This window comes from Mustelus asterias, chromosome 12, assembly GCF_964213995.1.
Source record: "Mustelus asterias chromosome 12, sMusAst1.hap1.1, whole genome shotgun sequence".
Lineage (NCBI taxonomy): Eukaryota > Metazoa > Chordata > Chondrichthyes > Carcharhiniformes > Triakidae > Mustelus > Mustelus asterias.
In genome coordinates, this window is record NC_135812.1 from 86918240 (window position 1) to 86936404 (window position 18165).

An 18165-nucleotide genomic window follows, 5' to 3' on the forward strand; every position below is an offset into this window, starting at 1 on the left:
TGAAAGGGCTGCACTGCGTCACAAAGGAATTTTGAAATGTTACAAACTGGTTCGTTTGTGTCTATAAACAATAACATTTTCTGTAAGTTTCATAGCTAGATTTCTGAAATTTCCTAAATCAAGTCTTGTGACATTTTTAAGAAGGTTCAGCAAATATGGACTCATATTCTTAGCCAGACCATGCAGACTGATGTTGTAGCTGGATTGATAACTGAGCAAATGAAAAACATGCTGAAACTTTCACGCAAGTAGGTTTTCCTCCAATATTATATGTTTGCCCACAGGGGAGAAAAACTACCATCTATATAGCAGGACAGCAACACCACTTCACAAGAGGGGTTAAGTGAATTCAAACAAAAGTCAGGAGAGCAGTAGAATATTACAAAATAATGACAAAAACCATTGGCTCAGCAGTCACTGTCACAGCAGCGAGTGTTTCTGCCTCATTACGTTCCCAGGCAAGGAGCTAGGGTAGAGATAGCATAGGTCAACAACTGAATTCAGCAGAAACATTTGGTAAAGTGAAGATAACTTGGTTCATTACAATTCTCACTATATAAATGAACATTTGTTTAGAATTAGCAGCTGATAATATTGTAAGATGGATGAGGAAACACTGCTAGTGTTTGACTTGCCCCTTTCAGACAAGCTTTCAAATCTGGTTTTTATCCTTAAGGCTAACTTTGCTAACTAGACAGGACACTATTTTTATTTATCTAGAGGGTCCCTATCTCTGCAAGGGGATCCCTATCTCTGCAAAGGGAAAAGCTGATTTATTTTATAAGTTGCTTACCAATTTCAGACAATAAAAAATTAACCGATGTTTAAGGAGCAGGTCGATACCAAAAGTCTCGCTTTATCGTGTAATCTGAATTTCACTTTCTAAAACAAATTTCATAGCAGATTAAACATTTCTACGATGTCTGCTTCCAGGTGCATATTTCCACACCTGAAAAAGTATTAAGAATATAGATCCCTTTATCAGATTAAATGAGTAGATTAAAAGTATTGTAGATGACAGTCGGCCTGGGTTATGGATAATGTAAGTTTGCTTTTTAAGTTACTTTAGAGATAAAAATAAACAAACATCTACTCCCAAGCAGTGCATCAGAACAAAACTGTTTTACTGGAATCTAATTATGTAGGGGTCAGTTCAAAGTTAAACTGCCTCATAATGGTTGCTTACATCGGAACAGCAATAGGCTGTTTGGCTATCCATTTGACTTTTCTGCCAATCCATGAGATCATAGAATCACAGAAGGAGGCCATTCGGCCCATTGAGTCTGCATCGACCACAATCCCACCCAGTCCCTATCCCCGTAACCACACGTATTTACCCTGCTAGTCCCCCTGACGAGAAGTGGCAATTTAGAACGGCCAATCAACCTAATCCACACATTGTTGGGCTGTGGGAGAAAACCGGAGCACCTGGAGGCAACCCACGCAGACACAAGGAGAATGTGCAAACTCCACAAAGACAGTGACCCAAGCCGGGAATTGAACCCATGTCCCTGGCACTGTGAAGCAGCAATGCTAACCACTGTGCTGCCCCTAGGATCATAGTTGATCTGTATCCTAACTCCATCGACTGGCCTTGGCTCCATGGTTATTAATACCCTTAACTGGCAAACATCTATCAACCTCAGATTTAAATTAATTGAATTTGCATCTGTTGTTTTGTTACATGGAGAGAGTTCCACACTTGTGAGTGAAGAATATTTCCTAACTTTTCCCCTGAACCTCCGGGCTCTGCTTTTAAAAATATTCCACCATGTCGGCCAACACAAGGCACACACATGTTTAAAATTGCCGTGACGGGGTCTTGGTTTAATGGAATCATTTCAGGAATTTCTCTCAGCTCCTGATCTGATCAGATGGACACAAGATGGGAAGTGAGCTGGCCGTCCAAATTTAAAACAGAAAATGCTGGGTAAACTCAGCAGGCCTGGCAGCATCTCTGGAGTGAGAAACAGAGTTAACCTTTTGAGTCTGTAAGACTTTCGTCAGGGTTAAAGAGAGGGTGTGTTTATAGTGGAACGTTATTGAAATCAATGTGTCAATTGAACTCACTGGCCAGAATTTTACCAGCACGCCCGCCGCGGAATCAGGGCGGGTGAGGCTCGCTGAACGGCATTCTCCGTTGGCCTCGGATGGGATCTTACGAGCCTCAGGCAGATGAGGCGGTAAAATTCCGGCAACTGAGTCCAGAAGGCTGTAAATTGCCTCATCGGAAGGTGCTGTACCTCCAGTTTGCATTGGACTTTACTGGAACATTGCAGCAGGCCAAGGATGGACATGTGGGCATGACAGCAACGTGGGGAGTTGAAATGGTAGGAACAGGAAGGTTGAGGTTATGTTTGCAGACTGAGCGAATGTGTTTCTCAAAGTGGACACCCAATGTGTGTTTAGTCTCCCCACTGTACAGGGGACCGCATTGGGAATAGCAAATAGGGCAGGTGTGTGGGAAATGGGTCAGACAAGGTTGAGCGCTCTGCCAACCACAGTGGGAGAGAATCCTCAGCTCAGTGAAAAGGGAAGACGTCAGAAGTATCCTTTTGGAAGGTAGCGTCATCGGGACAGATGCGACAGAGGCGGAGAAACTAAGAATGGGACGGAGTCTTTACAAGGAGCAGGATGTAATAACTGCAGTCAATGTATTTGTGGGAGCCAGTGGGCTTGTAATGAATATTGGTAGTCAGTCTATCACTGGAAATGGAGACAGAGCGGTCAAGGAAGGGTGGGGAAGTGTCAAAGATGGACCATCTGAAGATGAGGAAGGGGTGAAAATTGGAAGCAAAATCAATATATTTTTACTGGTCCAGATGACAGCATAACGCGGCACCAACACAGCCATTGATGTAATTGTAAAAGAGTTGTGGGAGGGGGCCTTGGTAGGACTGGAACAAAAAACATTCATAACTGAGGCCCATGGGGCCTCTGCACAAGGAAGAAGCAGAGGACCCTCAGCCTATTCTATTGGGGGATGGAGGTGTAAAAGGGTTTGAGTGTCCCGAGTGAAGAGGAGGCAGTTAGAACATAGAACATAGAACAGTACAGCACAGAACAGGCCCTTCGGCCCACGATGTTGTGCCGAGCTTTATAGTTAGGGTCAGGAAACTGGAAATTGTTGATATGACATAGGGCATCAAGAGAATCGTAAATGTAGGTGGGAAGGGACTGGACAAGGGGACAGAGAATAGAGTCAAGATAGGAAAAAATGAGTTCCACGGAGCAGGAACAAGCTGACACGATGGGTCTTCCAGTCGGGTTTGTGGATTTTGGGAAGGAGGTAGAAGCGGGGCTGGGGGCTATGAGTTTGGAAGCTGTGGAGGAAAGATTTACAGAGGAGGTAACTTAAGTGACAATCCTAGAAGCAATGACTTGATGTTTGGTGGTGTGATAAGAAGATGTCTGAGAGTTGGCGCTCAGCTCCTGCAAGGTCGTGGACAGTACGTCAGAAAACAATAGAAGCATACTTGTCAGCAGGTTTGATAACAAAGTCAGGTTAGACCTGAAAGAATGGAGGGCAGCAATTTCAGAAGGAGACAGGTTGGAGTGGGTGAGAGGAGCAGAGAAATTAAGACAGCCAATGCCTCACCGACAGTTCTCATTGGAAACATCAGGAGCAGGTAGCAGGTCAGAGGGAGGGGTCCAGGTGGAGGGTGAATGCTGGAGGTAGGTGAAAGGATCTGTTGAATGGGGGAAGGAGTCCTGCCCAAAGAAATGAGGGCTAAAGGCGACAGAAGAAGAGTTCAGCATCTTGCCAAGCTCAAAATTAACTGAGGTGAGGACATGGCTTGCCTGCAGAAGGCAGAGAGTGGTTGTAGGCGGGTCTTTTTCTGAATGGAGGTCGGTCACCAGTGGAGTGCCCCAAGGATCTGTTCTGGGACCCTTGCTGTTTGTCATTTTCATAAATGACCTGGATGAGGAAGTGGAGGGATGGGTTGGTAAGTTTGCCGACGACATGAAGGTTGGTGGTGTGTGGATAGGTTGGAGGGATGTCAGAAGCTGCAGCGTGACATAGATAGGATGCAAGACTGGGCGGAGAAGTGGCAGATGGACTTCAACCCGGATAAATGTGTAGTGGTCCATTTTGGCAGGTCAAATGGGATGAAGGAATATAATATCAAGGGTAAGACTCTTAGCAGTGTAGAGGACCAGAAGGACCTTGGGGTCCAGGTCCATAGGACTCTTAAATCGGCCTCGCAGGTAGAGGAGGTGGTTAAGAAGGTGTATGGTGTGCTAGCCTTCATCAATCGAGGGATTGAGTTTAGGAGTTGGGAGATAATGATGCAGCTTTATAAGACCCTCGTCAGTCCCCATTTGGAGTACTGTGCTCAGTTCTGGTCGCCTCATTACAGGAGGGATGTGGAAATGATTGAAAGGGTGCAGAGAAGATTTACAAGGATGTTGCCTGGATTGGTTGGCATGCCTTATGAGGATAGGCTGAGGGAGCTCGGTCTTTTCTCCTTGGAGAGACGAAGGATGAGAGGTGACCTGATGGAAGTGTATAAGATGTTGAGAGGTATTGATCGGGTGGATTCTCGGAGGCTTTTTCCCAGGGCTGAAATGGCTGCTACGAGAGGACACAGGTTTAAGGTGCTGGGGAGTAGGTACAGAGGAGATGTCAGGGGTAAGTTTTTCACTCAGAGGATGGTGGGTGAGTGGAACCGGCTGCCGTCAGTGGTGGTGGAGGCAAACGCGATAGGGTCTTTTAAGAGACTTCAGGATGAGTACACGGGACTTAATAGGGTTGAGGGTTATAGATAAGCCTATATATAAGCCTAGGTAGGTAGGGACATGACCGGCGCAACTTGTGGGCTGAAGGGCCTGTTTGTGTTGTATTTTTTCTATGTTCTATACTGAAAATTAATCCTTTGCTGAGTACAAGAAGGGGCAGCACGATGACACAGTAAGGGGCAGCACAGTGGCACAGTGGTTAGCATTGCTGTCTCACAGCGCCAGGGACCCAGTTTCAAATCCGGCCTCACGTCACTGTCTGTGTGGAGTTTGCACATTCTCCCTGTGTCTGCGTGGATTTCCTCCGGGTGCTCCAGTTTCCTCCCACACTCCAAAGATGTGGGGGTTAGGTTGATTGGCCATGCTAAATTGACCTTAGTGTCAGGGGGACTAACAGGGTAAATGTGTGGGGTTACGGAATAGGGCCTGGGCGGGATTGTGGTTGGTACAGACTCGATGGCCTACTTCTGTACTGTAGGGATTCTATGATTCTCTGAAAACGTTCAGCAGCAGAGAGGGGAAGTTCAGAGGGTATGGTGAATAGACAACAAGGGCCGGGATTGGAAGGAATGGAGTCAGAGGGAGGGGAAGGTGTGGAAGGTCCCAGATGGGCATTTGTATCAGTCGGAGCTTGTATTCCTCAACACCTGACAGCCTTGCAGATTTATCGGTTAACAGCCTCTTCACATTACAGCAATGGTGACAGTAGCCTTAACTATGAGCGCACCATTGCAATATAACTGAAGTGGCAATTCTGCCTTTGGAGGGAGACAATCACTAAGAGAGCTTTTTGACAGGGACAGAAGTGTAATTTGGCCACAGATATAAATACTGATGCCAGCACTGATGTAGCTAGTGATGGAGACTGCTAAATTGCTGTTCTCTGAAATCTTTGTCATTAATTCCTAGTGGGTTGGCAACACTTTGCATCATCTGACACTGAACAAAGCCTAAACAACAATGTTGATTTTTGACAGCATGTCGAAATTATGGGTATTACCTTGTAACCTTGATTAATTCCATTAATAAACTGAGGACTGGGTGGTGTCCATGTGAATCGGATGGTAGTGGAATTAATGGCTTCAGCGTGCACATTTCCTGGAGGCACTGTAGGAACTGGAAGAACAACAGAAACTCAGATTGGTTCCACAAGTAGAGAGAGAAAATTAGAGAATAACTGGTGCTTTGAGACAAAGCATTTATACACATAGAATAATAAACAGTTTTGCAATCATTTCAGGGTTTAACCCTGTTATGGTCAGCATGCTACAGACGTCATGTTTCTACACCACATTTAGTTTGAAATTTTATGTGGGAACTCCTAATGGGTTCTCCGAGTGTTTAAGTTGACTGCAAAGGACCAAAATAACAGGGCTGGGATTTTCCGGCCGCATCATGCCTGGTGCAGATCACTTTTGTGTGGAGCAGGATCAGTATATCATAGGTGAGGGGTCTAGCGCGTTCAGCGTCAGTGTGAAACCTCGTTGTGATCCTCCCAGCCACCGTGCCCGGACATAATCTGGTTCCTGCCCAGTAAGGACAGGAATCAGATTAGCATATTTAAATCACCATTTAAATATGCTCAGTCCATTTGAGGCTGTTTTCCCGCTGCTCCCGGGACTCTCTGACCCTCGAGCGCAGTGGGAATCTGGTGAGAATCACTACTGGTCTCCACAAACTGAGACCAGACGTGATGGCCATGCCAGGGGGCATGATGGCGATGCCAGGAGATGCAATGGCCATTGAAGCCCCTATGTGGTTGGGGAAAGAGCTGGGCAATGCCAACCTGGCAGTAACAGATGACATTGCCAGATGGGCAGTGCTAAGAGGGTGGAGCCTGAGGCAGTGGGTCTGAGGGGGGAGCGGGCACGTCGAGGGTCATGAAGGGGGTGGGCATGAAGAGGGACCCATTGGGAGGGCCCAGTGCTGGCAATCTTTATTGGGGAGAGTGGTAGGGAAACATGTCTTCAGTGAGGGGGAGGAGGGGCGGGGGGCTGATGTCCGTGGGGGGAGGAGTCTTCAATTTCACTTTGAGATCGGGGCACATTTAAAAATGGTGCCCAATCACAGTGCGGCCAGTTTTGCTGGCGTGTTTAAGCCCCAACCTTCAACATGACGGTGTGAAACATGCCCCCTGTTCTTTTTGAATAAGATCTGACACTTTGCCATTTTTTAGTAAGATTCTTCCCTTAGTCATTTTTTGGGGAAAATTCTGCCCCAGGTCTGTGGGTGTGCAATGTCTTTTTGCTTAATACGGTTCCACCTCCTCATGCAAAGCTGCAGCTAAGCAGGTGGGGTGGGCAGCCTGCTCTTGGCCTTCGCTACCATTGATCTTTACACCAAGGGATGAGTGAAAACTGCCTGATGGATAGATCACGTTAAAAAAGCTGTCTTGAAAGTAATGTTGAATTAAGGACCTAGATGAAAATTAATGCTTTAGCCATCTTCTCTGTTCATCTTATTTGGACATTTTTGCTGCTGGTTCTCAATGTGCAGGTCTCAGGCACCTGTTGAGAACCCGATGCAAAACTCCTCATTCATTGGAGCAGGAAGGTGAAGAGAGACAGAAAAATCCAAGTCTGCCCAGCAACTGATCTTAGTGAAGCAGGCATTTACATTGGGTAACCACATTTCAAGAATGAATGGCACAAACAGAGGCTAGAGATTAATGCAGAAGTAACTAAATAAAGACTAGTAATTACATCGCATCTTTCATGATCACAGGGTATCGCAAAATCAATTTATAGCCAATAAATACTTCTCAAGTGTAGCCGCTTTTGTAATGCAGGAAACGTAGTTGCCAATTTGTGCACAGCAAGCTCCCACAAACAGTAATGTGATAATGAGCAGTTGTGATGTTAACTGAGGGATAAGTATTGGCCAGGACACCAGGCTAACTCCCCAATCTTCTTCAATTTAATGTCATGGCATCTTTTACATCCACCTGAGAGAGAAAGTGGGCCTTGTTTAAAGTCTGAGCTTCAAGTGGAACCTGAAGCTATAATGTTCCATCTGAGAAGCAAGAGTGCTGCCAACCGAGTCTCACTACAGAGGATAACACACTACACAGATGCAGCCCCAGCAGTGTTCAAGGACTATCACAAGTTCTGGGTTAATGAGATTTAACTTAAATCAAATTTAATTCTAAATGTGCACTAGGGTACAGTAAACCTTTTCCTTTACTGTGCATAGATTTAGACAATAATGTGCAATTTACAAAGGTGTGGTTAAATTTCCTGAATTGCTAAATTTGCCAACAAACTATCTGCTACATTTACAGAGTAATTGTTTTGATGCGATGCTCTTTATTTTCTCAATCGGTAATAGTAAGTTTGGTGAGGCAGCAGTGACTTCCTTTCACCCCCCCACCCCAACCCCCACAAGCACTCAATACCCACCCCCTTGCAGGGTCCACTCGGTGACAGTTGGGCTGTAGATTCCCAGACCAGCCCCATTGTAAGAGGCAACTGCAATCTCATAATTGGTCCAGATGATGAGGTCCTCAAGTAAGAAATTATTCACATCAGGACTGGTGATATTCTTATACTGGTGCTCCACAGGTAAACCTGCCAAGCAATACCTGCAAACACAGAAGGGAAGTCAATCATACAGCTGACTTAACACTTGTCTAGGATACTTTTGAGCAGTATACACATCAAAGTATGTTGATAATAAGAAAATATAACTTAGAAAACTGCCGTCCAATTGCAATGGACAGATATTTTGGAGAGCTTAATGTTTTAAAATTTAAATGTCTGAATTTTTGTTTTGACCAAATCGTGTTGACTCTTGGGCCAAAATGTTTTGTGGAGACGGAAGCCCCAATCCCTGGCTAAAAAGGTCAGGGGTGGACCCATCTCTGCACAGCTTGGCTGGGAAGCCACAATCAAATTTAACGGCCATCAGGATGCTAATTTTCTGAGGTCGTGACTTGGCGATGGAGAGTGTTCTGCCTTCCGGAGCTGCCAGCTAAGCAGATGGCCAGTGGAGGGAGGGGAGGGGGTAGGGAGGGAGGGAGGGGGGTGCTTAGAAGGATCTTCCAATGGATACCTGGTGCCCAAACAGCAGGGCTTTCTGCACCCCTAGGCCTGCAGGCAGGCTGCCAGGATTTACCTGCTTGGTTTATCACGTGGCACGGGAACCTCCCTCCCACCTCACATCACTGGTAAAATACCTGTGATAGCAGGAGGCGGTCCAGAGGCAAAATTAGCCCAAGACTGGTTGGGCCATCCAACACCTACCCTGCTGATGGTAAGTGGAGGTGGATAGGCAAGCTGACCTCTGTACAATTGTGCACAATTTTCAACTGAGTTGAGGCCCAAGATTTAAATATAAGCCCAGCGAATTGCAATTCGTAAACAATGCAAAATACAATAGAAAGCTAAGCAGGTTTATATTGAATAGCAAGTTTTAAGGCCATCAGGTAATAAATAACACATTTTAATTGGTTTCTCTTTGTGTTTTTAAAACATAATATAGCACCTTTTGAAAGGTTTGTTTTTTGTCAGCTAAGCCTCAAAAATACATGGTCACACAGTTATCAGCTTATGTTTCATCCATGAAGACAGAGGGCAAAGAATCTGTTCTGAGATACCTGATAATGTAACCCTTGAGGGCTCCATTCTGATGGTTTTCTGGGGGTGGCTGCCACTGAATCATAATAGACTGATTGGTTCTGCCACTTGCAATGACATTTTGTGGGGATGCACTTGGCGGTTCTTCAGGGAGTGACAACCTACAAGAATTTAAACCATTCCATTATGAAAAAATTATAAAGTTAGTGATAGTACTCAGTTTCAACAAAACAAAACTTAAAAAGCGATTGCACCCAACATACTGTACCATGGAGTTCGTTAGTGCTTCAGAATAGTAAATGATGGAAATATGGTAGATATTGTAATATATTTGATAAGCTCCCATACCAGAGATCTGTGTCTATAATGAATCCTCTTGAGACGAGTAGAAAATTGTAAATGACATGATGAATAGCTAAGCAGAAAACAAAGGCCAGTTTGTGATCAGTTGTGACATGCAGAGTAACCTGGTGATTAGTCCTTGGGGATCTCAGAGTTCATAATATTCAGTTATAATCCCAATGCGATTTACGGCATCTGTATCACAATTCACCTTATAAGCTGCAAGCTCGCTCACCTCTCGGTCTCTCTGCTGTATTGGCCCTTTCCAACATCATTCACTGCACAGATACGGAACTGATAGGACCTGGCTGGAATGAGCCCCCTGACCATCAGTCCCACCAATTCCGGGTCAACATTCATCAGGTGAACATTCCAAGGTGAATCTGCAACAAAAATAAATATAGGTTTTTATTTGAGAACATTCAGGTTGTGGCTTTAAGGTAGGTGATAAAAGTTGCTCCCTATAACCCTGAGAGGTATGGTACAACAGGAAGGAGCATTGTACGGATAGTGGCCAAACAGTTTGCAGGATAAGTATTTGTTTTCAATGTTCTGTGAACAATTCCACTCAACTCACATTTTAATGGTACCCTCAACACAATGAGCGTCTCCTAAAACAATTCTAAGTGTCGAATTCGCGTGAAAAGTGGAGTAAATCGTGCTGGTTTTTTCAGCGGAGTTTCAAAATGAATCTCCCACACTCTGGGCACTGCAGAGGGCAGTGGTGTGAATCACGCAAAAAATTCAGGGCGGGGCCTATTCTCGCCGAAGAGGCTGAAATCAGCGCACTGAGCGGGCCCCTGCGCACGCTACCATCTCTGGAAGATCACTAAACAAATCCTCCCAACATTGAAATTGCTGACCTCTTCACTGGCTTCTCATTTTCTGAGTGAAGAAATTCCTCGCCATCTCAGTCTTAAATGATCAACCTTTTATCCTGAGGATATGCTCCCCAGTTTTATCCTCTTCAATCAGGGCAAACAGTCTCTCAGCATCAACCTGTCAAGCCCCCTCAGAATCTTATTCGTTTCAATTTGATCATTGAATCCCTACAGTGCGGAAGGAGGCCATTCGGCCCATCGAGTCTGTACCGACCACAATCCCACCCAGGCCCTATTTCCATAACCCCACATATTTACCTTGCGAATCCCCCTGACAATAGGGTCAATTTAGCATGGCCAATCAACCTAACCCGCACATCTTTGGACTGTGGGAGGAAACCAGAGCACCTGGAGGAAACCCACGCAGACACAGGGAGAACGGGCAAACTCCACACAGACAGAGACCCACAGCCATGCGGCCCTCTTTGATTCTGATGCTGCCGACCTGCCACTCGAAGTCCCAAACAGACACCATCAACCTTGCTGTGATCAGGAGGAGCAATGCTTCTAGTAGGAACCTGGGTCAGAAGAAAACCGGGACAAAATGTGTCCTGCGAAAGCCTGACCCTGGACTCATAGCTAGAGGCCAAATTATAGGATTGTCCTGCAAAATTTGGGACAGTTGGCCACCCTGCTTGACTCTCTTGTCAATCAAAAATCTGTCTAAATCAGCCTTGAATATGTTCAATGGCCCAGTCTCCACTGCTGGCTGGGGTAGAGCATTCCAAAGACTAACTCCCTTCGAAGATGAGAAATTCCTACTCGCCTCTGTCTGAAATGGGAGACCCCTTATTTTGAAATCGTGCCCCCAGTTCTAGATTACCTCATGAGGGGAAACATCCTCTCAGCGTTTATCCTATCAAGCCCCTTTAGAATCTTGTACATTATAATAAGATCTTGGCTGATGAAATCAAATTCCATTTTCTATAAGAGATTCTGAGCCATTTTCTGTGAATCGCTCATTTTCCAATGGAAACAAGACCAGCAGCTTTGATTATACCCTACAACAGCGAATGGCGCACATGCCACATTGATTCATTCAAGGATCAATTTGCTAATGACCATCTGTATTGTGCTTCACGATATTTGAATTCAACAATGACAGCTGTTCAATCTCACAGTTGGACAAAGCACGCTCTAGGGGAAGAAAAAACTTCATATGAATTGAGGTTGGTTTATATTTAAACCAGTAATAAGAATATACAGATGTCTCAAGGCAACGTTTAAACTAACTACACCCAATAGATATATAACAATCAAATGCTAAATTGAGCTGATCTAGAATGACAATTAAATAGATTAACATTTGTAAGGTGAGAATGGGATAATTAATCCCCTGTTTAAAAATGCTTTGTGACCAGGAATTGCCAATTACTTTGGAATTTTTCACATTGTGCTTTTAACAAAACTAATTTCTGCAGAAATGAACGAAGGGTCTGAAAAGGAACGCACACTTCCATTATATAAAAAAAAATTGAAGTGTTAACAGACTGTAACAGTTTCTTAGTATTGCATACTCACTGAATACAATGAGACTGTCACAGGAATGTTTACACTCGCCAAAGCCAACCAATCAGCCTATTTTAAATTAGCTTCAAATGACAAGAGATTGGTCATTGACCTCCAATAAAGATTGACATGTTAGTCCGTCTCATATGCAAGATTATGAGGGGCATGCACAGTGGATAGTCAGAAGCTTTTTCCCGGGGTGGAAGAGTCAATTACTGGAGGGCATAGGTTTAAGGTGCGAGGGGCAAGGTTTAAAGGAGATGTATGAGGCAAGTTTTTTTACACAGAGAGTGGTGGGTGCCTGGAACTCATTGCCGAGGGAGGTAGTGGGAGCAGATACGATAGTGACTTTTAAGGGGCGTCTTGACAAAGACATGAATGGGATGGGAATAGAGGGATATGGTCCCCAGGAGGGTGGGGGTTTTAGTTCAGTCAGGCAGCATGGTCAGTTCAGTTGAGACCATAATCAGATCAGCCATGATCTTATCGAATGGCGGAGCAGGCTCAAAGGGCCAAATGGCCTATTCCTAAATTCTATGTTCTTCTGAAGATCAATGGCAGGAACTGCCGCTGACAATGAGGTGGACAGAAGGTACCATCTAACTAAAAGGGAAATATCACAAAATTAATTTAAAACAGGACTATATTTGGGCATTTTCCTATCTGTGTAAAGCATAGTGGAAACTCACTCTGACACACTTGTGGGTTATAAGAGCTGTCCACCCATGTCAGACATGGTACAATTCAGTACCAATGGTAAAATTATTTTTTTATTACTTGTTTTTAATTTTACCAACTAAAATACCCACAAACATCACAACAAAGACATCAAGCGCTCTTAATAATGAATTGCCACATCACTTACTGTTCTCAGACACCTCCAAAATGTAGTGAATCAAGGGGCTGTTGCCATCAAATGCTTTTGCCCATGTCAGGGAGATGGCTCTCTTTTCACTGATACTCAGCTGGGCAACCAGGTTCTCTGGAGCATGTGGAAGCTGCCTATAACAAGAAAGCAAAGCACATAGAAACTAACTCAAATTGCAACTTGCCCACCATTTTTGCCTCTCCAGGTTTTCTCCTCAGGTGTCTCAATTCAGTATCTAAGCCATGCTAAGCACCAGCCAAATAGTATGGAGGACATATCTACTTCGCTGCTTATGTATTCCAATAGTTTCTGAATCTTGTCCAAGGTTGTATTCATGACCCTATCAAGCTAGATGAAAACTTTCCTGTCAGCACAAGTCCTATAAATGATAAATAGTGGCAAACACTGTTGGTGGGAACATTTTAGTGTTCTTGGTTGGACTTTTTGCACAGGAAGTACAGCACAGAAACAGGCACTGAGCCCAACTGATCATACTGATGTGTATCGCTGCCATCCAAACCTCTATCCACGCCTCTTTATCAAACCCTAACATGTAACTCTCTCTTCCTCACTCCCTTCATAGGATTAACGAGCTTCCCCTTAAAGGCATCTATGAGATTATCTTATTTATGCCCCCCCCCCCCCCCCCCACATTTTGGTCTCTCCTCCAATTAGAAAAATCTCCTCCATTTCTACCCTATCCCTCTCGCGATCTTACTGGCACCGATATCCAGCATGATCAGCCTTGCGCCCATTTCTAGCGTGAGGCTGAATAAATTATATAAATTAAATTTAAATATCATTTAAGTGAAATTAGCCAGCCCAGGACTCAATTGTCCAGGCTCACTTGCCTGTGTGGCCTCGTTAGGAGAGGTTCTCTCCGGTGAGAATCACAGCTAGTCCCCAGCAATGGGGACCAGATGTGATGGCTTCGCCAGTAGAAATGGAGGCCATTGAAGATCCCCCGGGAGGTCAGGGGCAAGAGGGATGCCCCTTGGGCATTGCCAGCCTGGTACCCTGGCAGTGCCAGCCTGGCACCCTGGCACTGCCCACTGGAGTGTAGTGCCAAGGGGGGGGAGCCTACTAGGGGCAGGGCACTGCTGTCACTCTGCCTCACGTTCAGTGGGGGGGGGGGGGGGGGGATGCGGAGGTTGATCGGTCAGGCCAGGGAATGGCTCATGATCGGCCGAGAGGCCCCACGGTAGCACAGGGAGGGTGTGTGTGCTGGGCTTCGGCCACAGAGGCCAGCTGAAAGCAGCAGAGGCTGTGTGGCAGTTCTCTCTACTGCTCAGAGCATATGGTGGCTGGTCAGGAGTGCATTGACGAGCAGGGGATGCCAACGATGGTCGTTGAGGAGTGGGGTGGGTGGGGAGAAGGGGCCGATGACCGTGTGGGGGGGAGGAGGTGGAATGAATGTTGGCTGTGAGCAGGGGTGGGGTGGGGAGCCCCGAGGCCTTTGTGGTGGGATGGAGAAGATTAATTACTGCTGATTGCGGCGCCCTTTAAAAATGGCGCCCCGATCTCTGTGCAGCCAGGATTTGTCGGTGTCTTTATGCCCCACTTCCCTGTATGATGGTGTGAAATACGCCCCCATGATTTTTTTTGGCAGTGTCGTTAGATCTGGAGAGAAAACCGAACGGTTTCTCTGAAGAGAAACGCACTGATTTTCTTGCAAGAAACAACACTGCCAATTTTTGGTAAGATTTAGCCCATTGCATCTGGTCCTCACACCCCAGTTTGTGAACAGCTGTGGCCCCAGCACTGATCCTTGTCTAACCCACGAGTAGCAGCCTGTCATCCTGAGAATGACTCATTCATTCTTACGCTCCATTTTCTGTCTGTTAACCAATTCTTAATCCATACCAGTATATTACCTCTAATCCCATGTGCACTAACTGTGTTTACTAATGTCCTGGGTGGCATCTTATTAAAGGCCTTCTGAAAGTCCACCACATCCACTGGTTCTCCTTTATCGATGATAAAGGTAACATTCTCAAAAGACTCCTAAAAGGTTTGTCAAACGTGATTTCCCTTTCATAAATCCACGTTGACTCTGCTGAGTTATGTCATTATTTTTTAAGTGTCCAGTTATCTCATCCTTTATAATGTGATTTTACATTTTCTTTACTACTGACATCAAACTGACTGAAGTTATCTGCTTTCTTCCTCCTTCTCTTCTTAAATAGTGGGGTTACATTTGCTATCTTCCAGTCTGTAGGAACCTTTCCAGCATTCATAAAATTTTGAAAAGAAACCACCAATGTATCTGCTGTCTCTACAGTCACGTCCTTCAACACTCTGGGATGCAGCTCGTCTGGTCCAGTGGATTTAGTAACCTTTAATCCAATTAATTTTTTGAATACCATCTCTTTATTAATACTATTTTCTTCCAGCTCCTCTTTTCACAAATTCCTTGGTTCCCTAGTACCTCTGGGAGATTTTCTGTATCTTCCTTTTTGAAGACAGAAACAAAGTAATTGTTTAGTTTCTTCACCATTTCCATATTCTCCAGTGTGAATCCTCCTGTCTCCGCCTCTAATCGACCCACATTTGCCCTTGCTAATCATTTCCTTTTCACTACCAAAAGAAGCTTTTACAATCCACCTTTATGTTTCTCGCTTTATCAATTTCTTGGTCATCCTTTGCTGGATTCTAAATTATTCCCAGACCTTGGATTGACCAAAGTTATGGTGCTGTGCACAGTTCTAGTCTTCATGTTAAATCAGGAAAAAATGAACAGTCTGGGACACTTTTCTCTAAAAAGGGCTTACCACATTTTTTAAGCAACCCCATCAGCCACTTTCTTTGATCGAGTGCAATCTTTAACTTTTTGTTGGCCATGGTTGATTTACCTTTCCTGTTGAGTTTTTGTATCTTAGAGGAGTGCATATTTGTTGTAGACTGTGTAATACCTCTTTAAATACTGGCCATTGCCTGTTTACTATCAGGTCTTTTAATGTATTTTCCTAATCCACAATAGTTAACTTTCCCCTCATGCTTTCATAGTTATGATGTGGAGTTGCCGGCGTTGGACTGGGGATAGTAGGCACAGTAAGAAGTCTCACAACACCAGGTTAAAGTCCAACAGGTTTATTTGGGAGCATGAGCTTTCGGAGCGCTGCCTCTTCATCAGGTGAGTGATGAAGTGAAGTGATGAATGACTCACCTGATGAAGGGGCAACGCTCTGAAAGCTCGTGCTAACAAATAAACCTGTTGGACTTTAACCTGGTGTTGTGAGACTTCTTACTGTACCTTCATAGTTGCCTTTGTTCAGATTTAAGACTCTAGTTTCAGAATGAACTACATCACTTTCAGACTTAAAAAGTAAAATTCTACCATATTATGGTCACTATTTCCAAAAGGCTCCTTCACAGTAAGGTCATTAATTAGCCCTTTATCATTATGTCATACTAAATTTGAAATAAGCTAATCCCGAGTGGGTTCTTCGATGTACTGCTCTCGGAACCCATTTCATAAACACTCTAGGCATTCATCCTTTACAGCATTAGTGTTAAATTCATCTTCCACAGCATTAGTGCTTTGGGGAAAATTAGAGAAAAGTGTCCCAGCCTGTTTAAATTTTCCTGATTGGTATAGCCTCAATGTTCTGTTTCGTACCTTACCTGGTGCCTCTATATCCCTTTAATACAGAGTCCAGAACTGTGCCTAGCGTCCTAAGTTCGGTCAAACCAAGCAAGATTCAGTACAAGTTTAGCATTGTTTTCTGCTTTAATTTTTGTCCTTAAAAAATTAACTCCTGTGCTTAGTTTGCTATTTTCATGGCCTTTTTAACTTGTATTGCTGCTGATTGGTGTATCAGGATCCCTCTGCCCTCTATCCCAATTAATTTCTATTTTTCAAAGAGTAAGTGGCTTCCTTATTCTTCATACTGAAATGCACCACCTCACAATTATTGATGTTGAAATTAATTTGTCTTTTACATATTTATTCTGCAAATTTATTAATGTCATCTTGTATTTTGTTAATCTTCCTTAGTATTAATTATAACCTGCAACTTGATGTCATATCTAATGTTTAACTTGTATGCATCCCCTATTCCCAATTCAAATCATTTGTGTAAACATTAACAACACTGATTCCAGAACAGATCCTCGTGGAACACCACTTCCCAACTTCTGCCAGATTGAATACCTACCCTTAATCCCTACTTTCTGGGCAGAATTTTCCAATATTTTGGCACAGTGGCGCAGCTGGCAAAAACAGTGTTAAAACCCATTGGCTCCGACGCTGGCTTTCTCCTAAATAAAAATAGAATACTAACCACCCCCCCCCCCCCCCCCCCCCACCCCGTCCATGGAATACCCCTTCCACACAAAACAGTGGACAATGCCCAGGCATGACCGTTTCCCTCCTGAGCGATGCACTCAACGTAACTCCTCTGGCGGGTTCTGCTCACCAGGTGCATACCTTGGGAGGCTAGTCATGATTTACGCACTGACGTGAATGGATTATGCAATGGGAGGTGGGTAGTGGGGGCAGGGGGAATTATCAGGTGGAGGGGGCCTGATTATCTAATGCGAATGTACTCTAATTGGGATCCTGACATTCAAAGTCAGGATTCCCTTTATGTCACTGGCAGGGCAGGTGGGTGGGGAGAGGAGGCAATTGCAACAGGAAATTCCGACAGCGTAAATATATTTTGAGCCTTCTGCCGGATTTTCCTTTCCTGCCAACATTCCTGCCCGCTATAAAGGAAGCGGGAAAATCCCCCCCCTGTCCCCCCACTTCTGATTACTCATTTGTAGCCAGCTTGGCAACAGTTCTGTAATTTTCCTGATTCCACATGCTTTGACCTTAGTTCTGAGTTCACTATGCGGTGCTTTTTGAAAATCCAAATACATCCCATTGATGGCATTTGCTCTTTCTGTTACTTCTTCAAAGAATTCAATAAGGGTTCGGGTGAAACGAAATTTAGAATTCCATGGAGAAAGGTTGAGAGAACAGAACAGTGTTGCGACACAGGGACAGAGAGTAATTGTGCATCCGTGAGTAGGACCATGCAGAGAATAGGAGTAAAAAATAAATAAATTAAATGCTCTTTATCTGTATGCACAAAGCTTCCACAATAAGATAGATTAATTATTGGCATTAATAGAGAAATATGTTTTATATCTAATTGCCATTACAGATACATAATTACATGGTGACCAAAGTTGGCAAATAAATATTCTCGGGTGCACAATATTTTGGAAAAGCAGAGTGGCAAAGGAGGAACATTAACCCTGATAG

General features: G+C 44.4%; 1 protein-coding gene across 1 annotated transcript in view; it reads right to left on the reverse strand.

Moving 5' to 3' along the window:
• sdk2b (sidekick cell adhesion molecule 2b) overlaps positions 1-18165 on the reverse strand; it is a 939592-nt gene that overhangs the window by 220646 nt on the left and 700781 nt on the right. Inside the window, exons 14-18 of the mRNA XM_078225548.1 lie at positions 12912-13048; positions 9892-10039; positions 9335-9475; positions 8139-8320; positions 5741-5856 (exon numbers count right to left, since the gene is read on the reverse strand). Of these exons, the coding sequence (XP_078081674.1) occupies positions 5741-5856; positions 8139-8320; positions 9335-9475; positions 9892-10039; positions 12912-13048 (724 nt within the window). The remainder of the gene's footprint in view (positions 1-5740; positions 5857-8138; positions 8321-9334; positions 9476-9891; positions 10040-12911; positions 13049-18165) is intronic.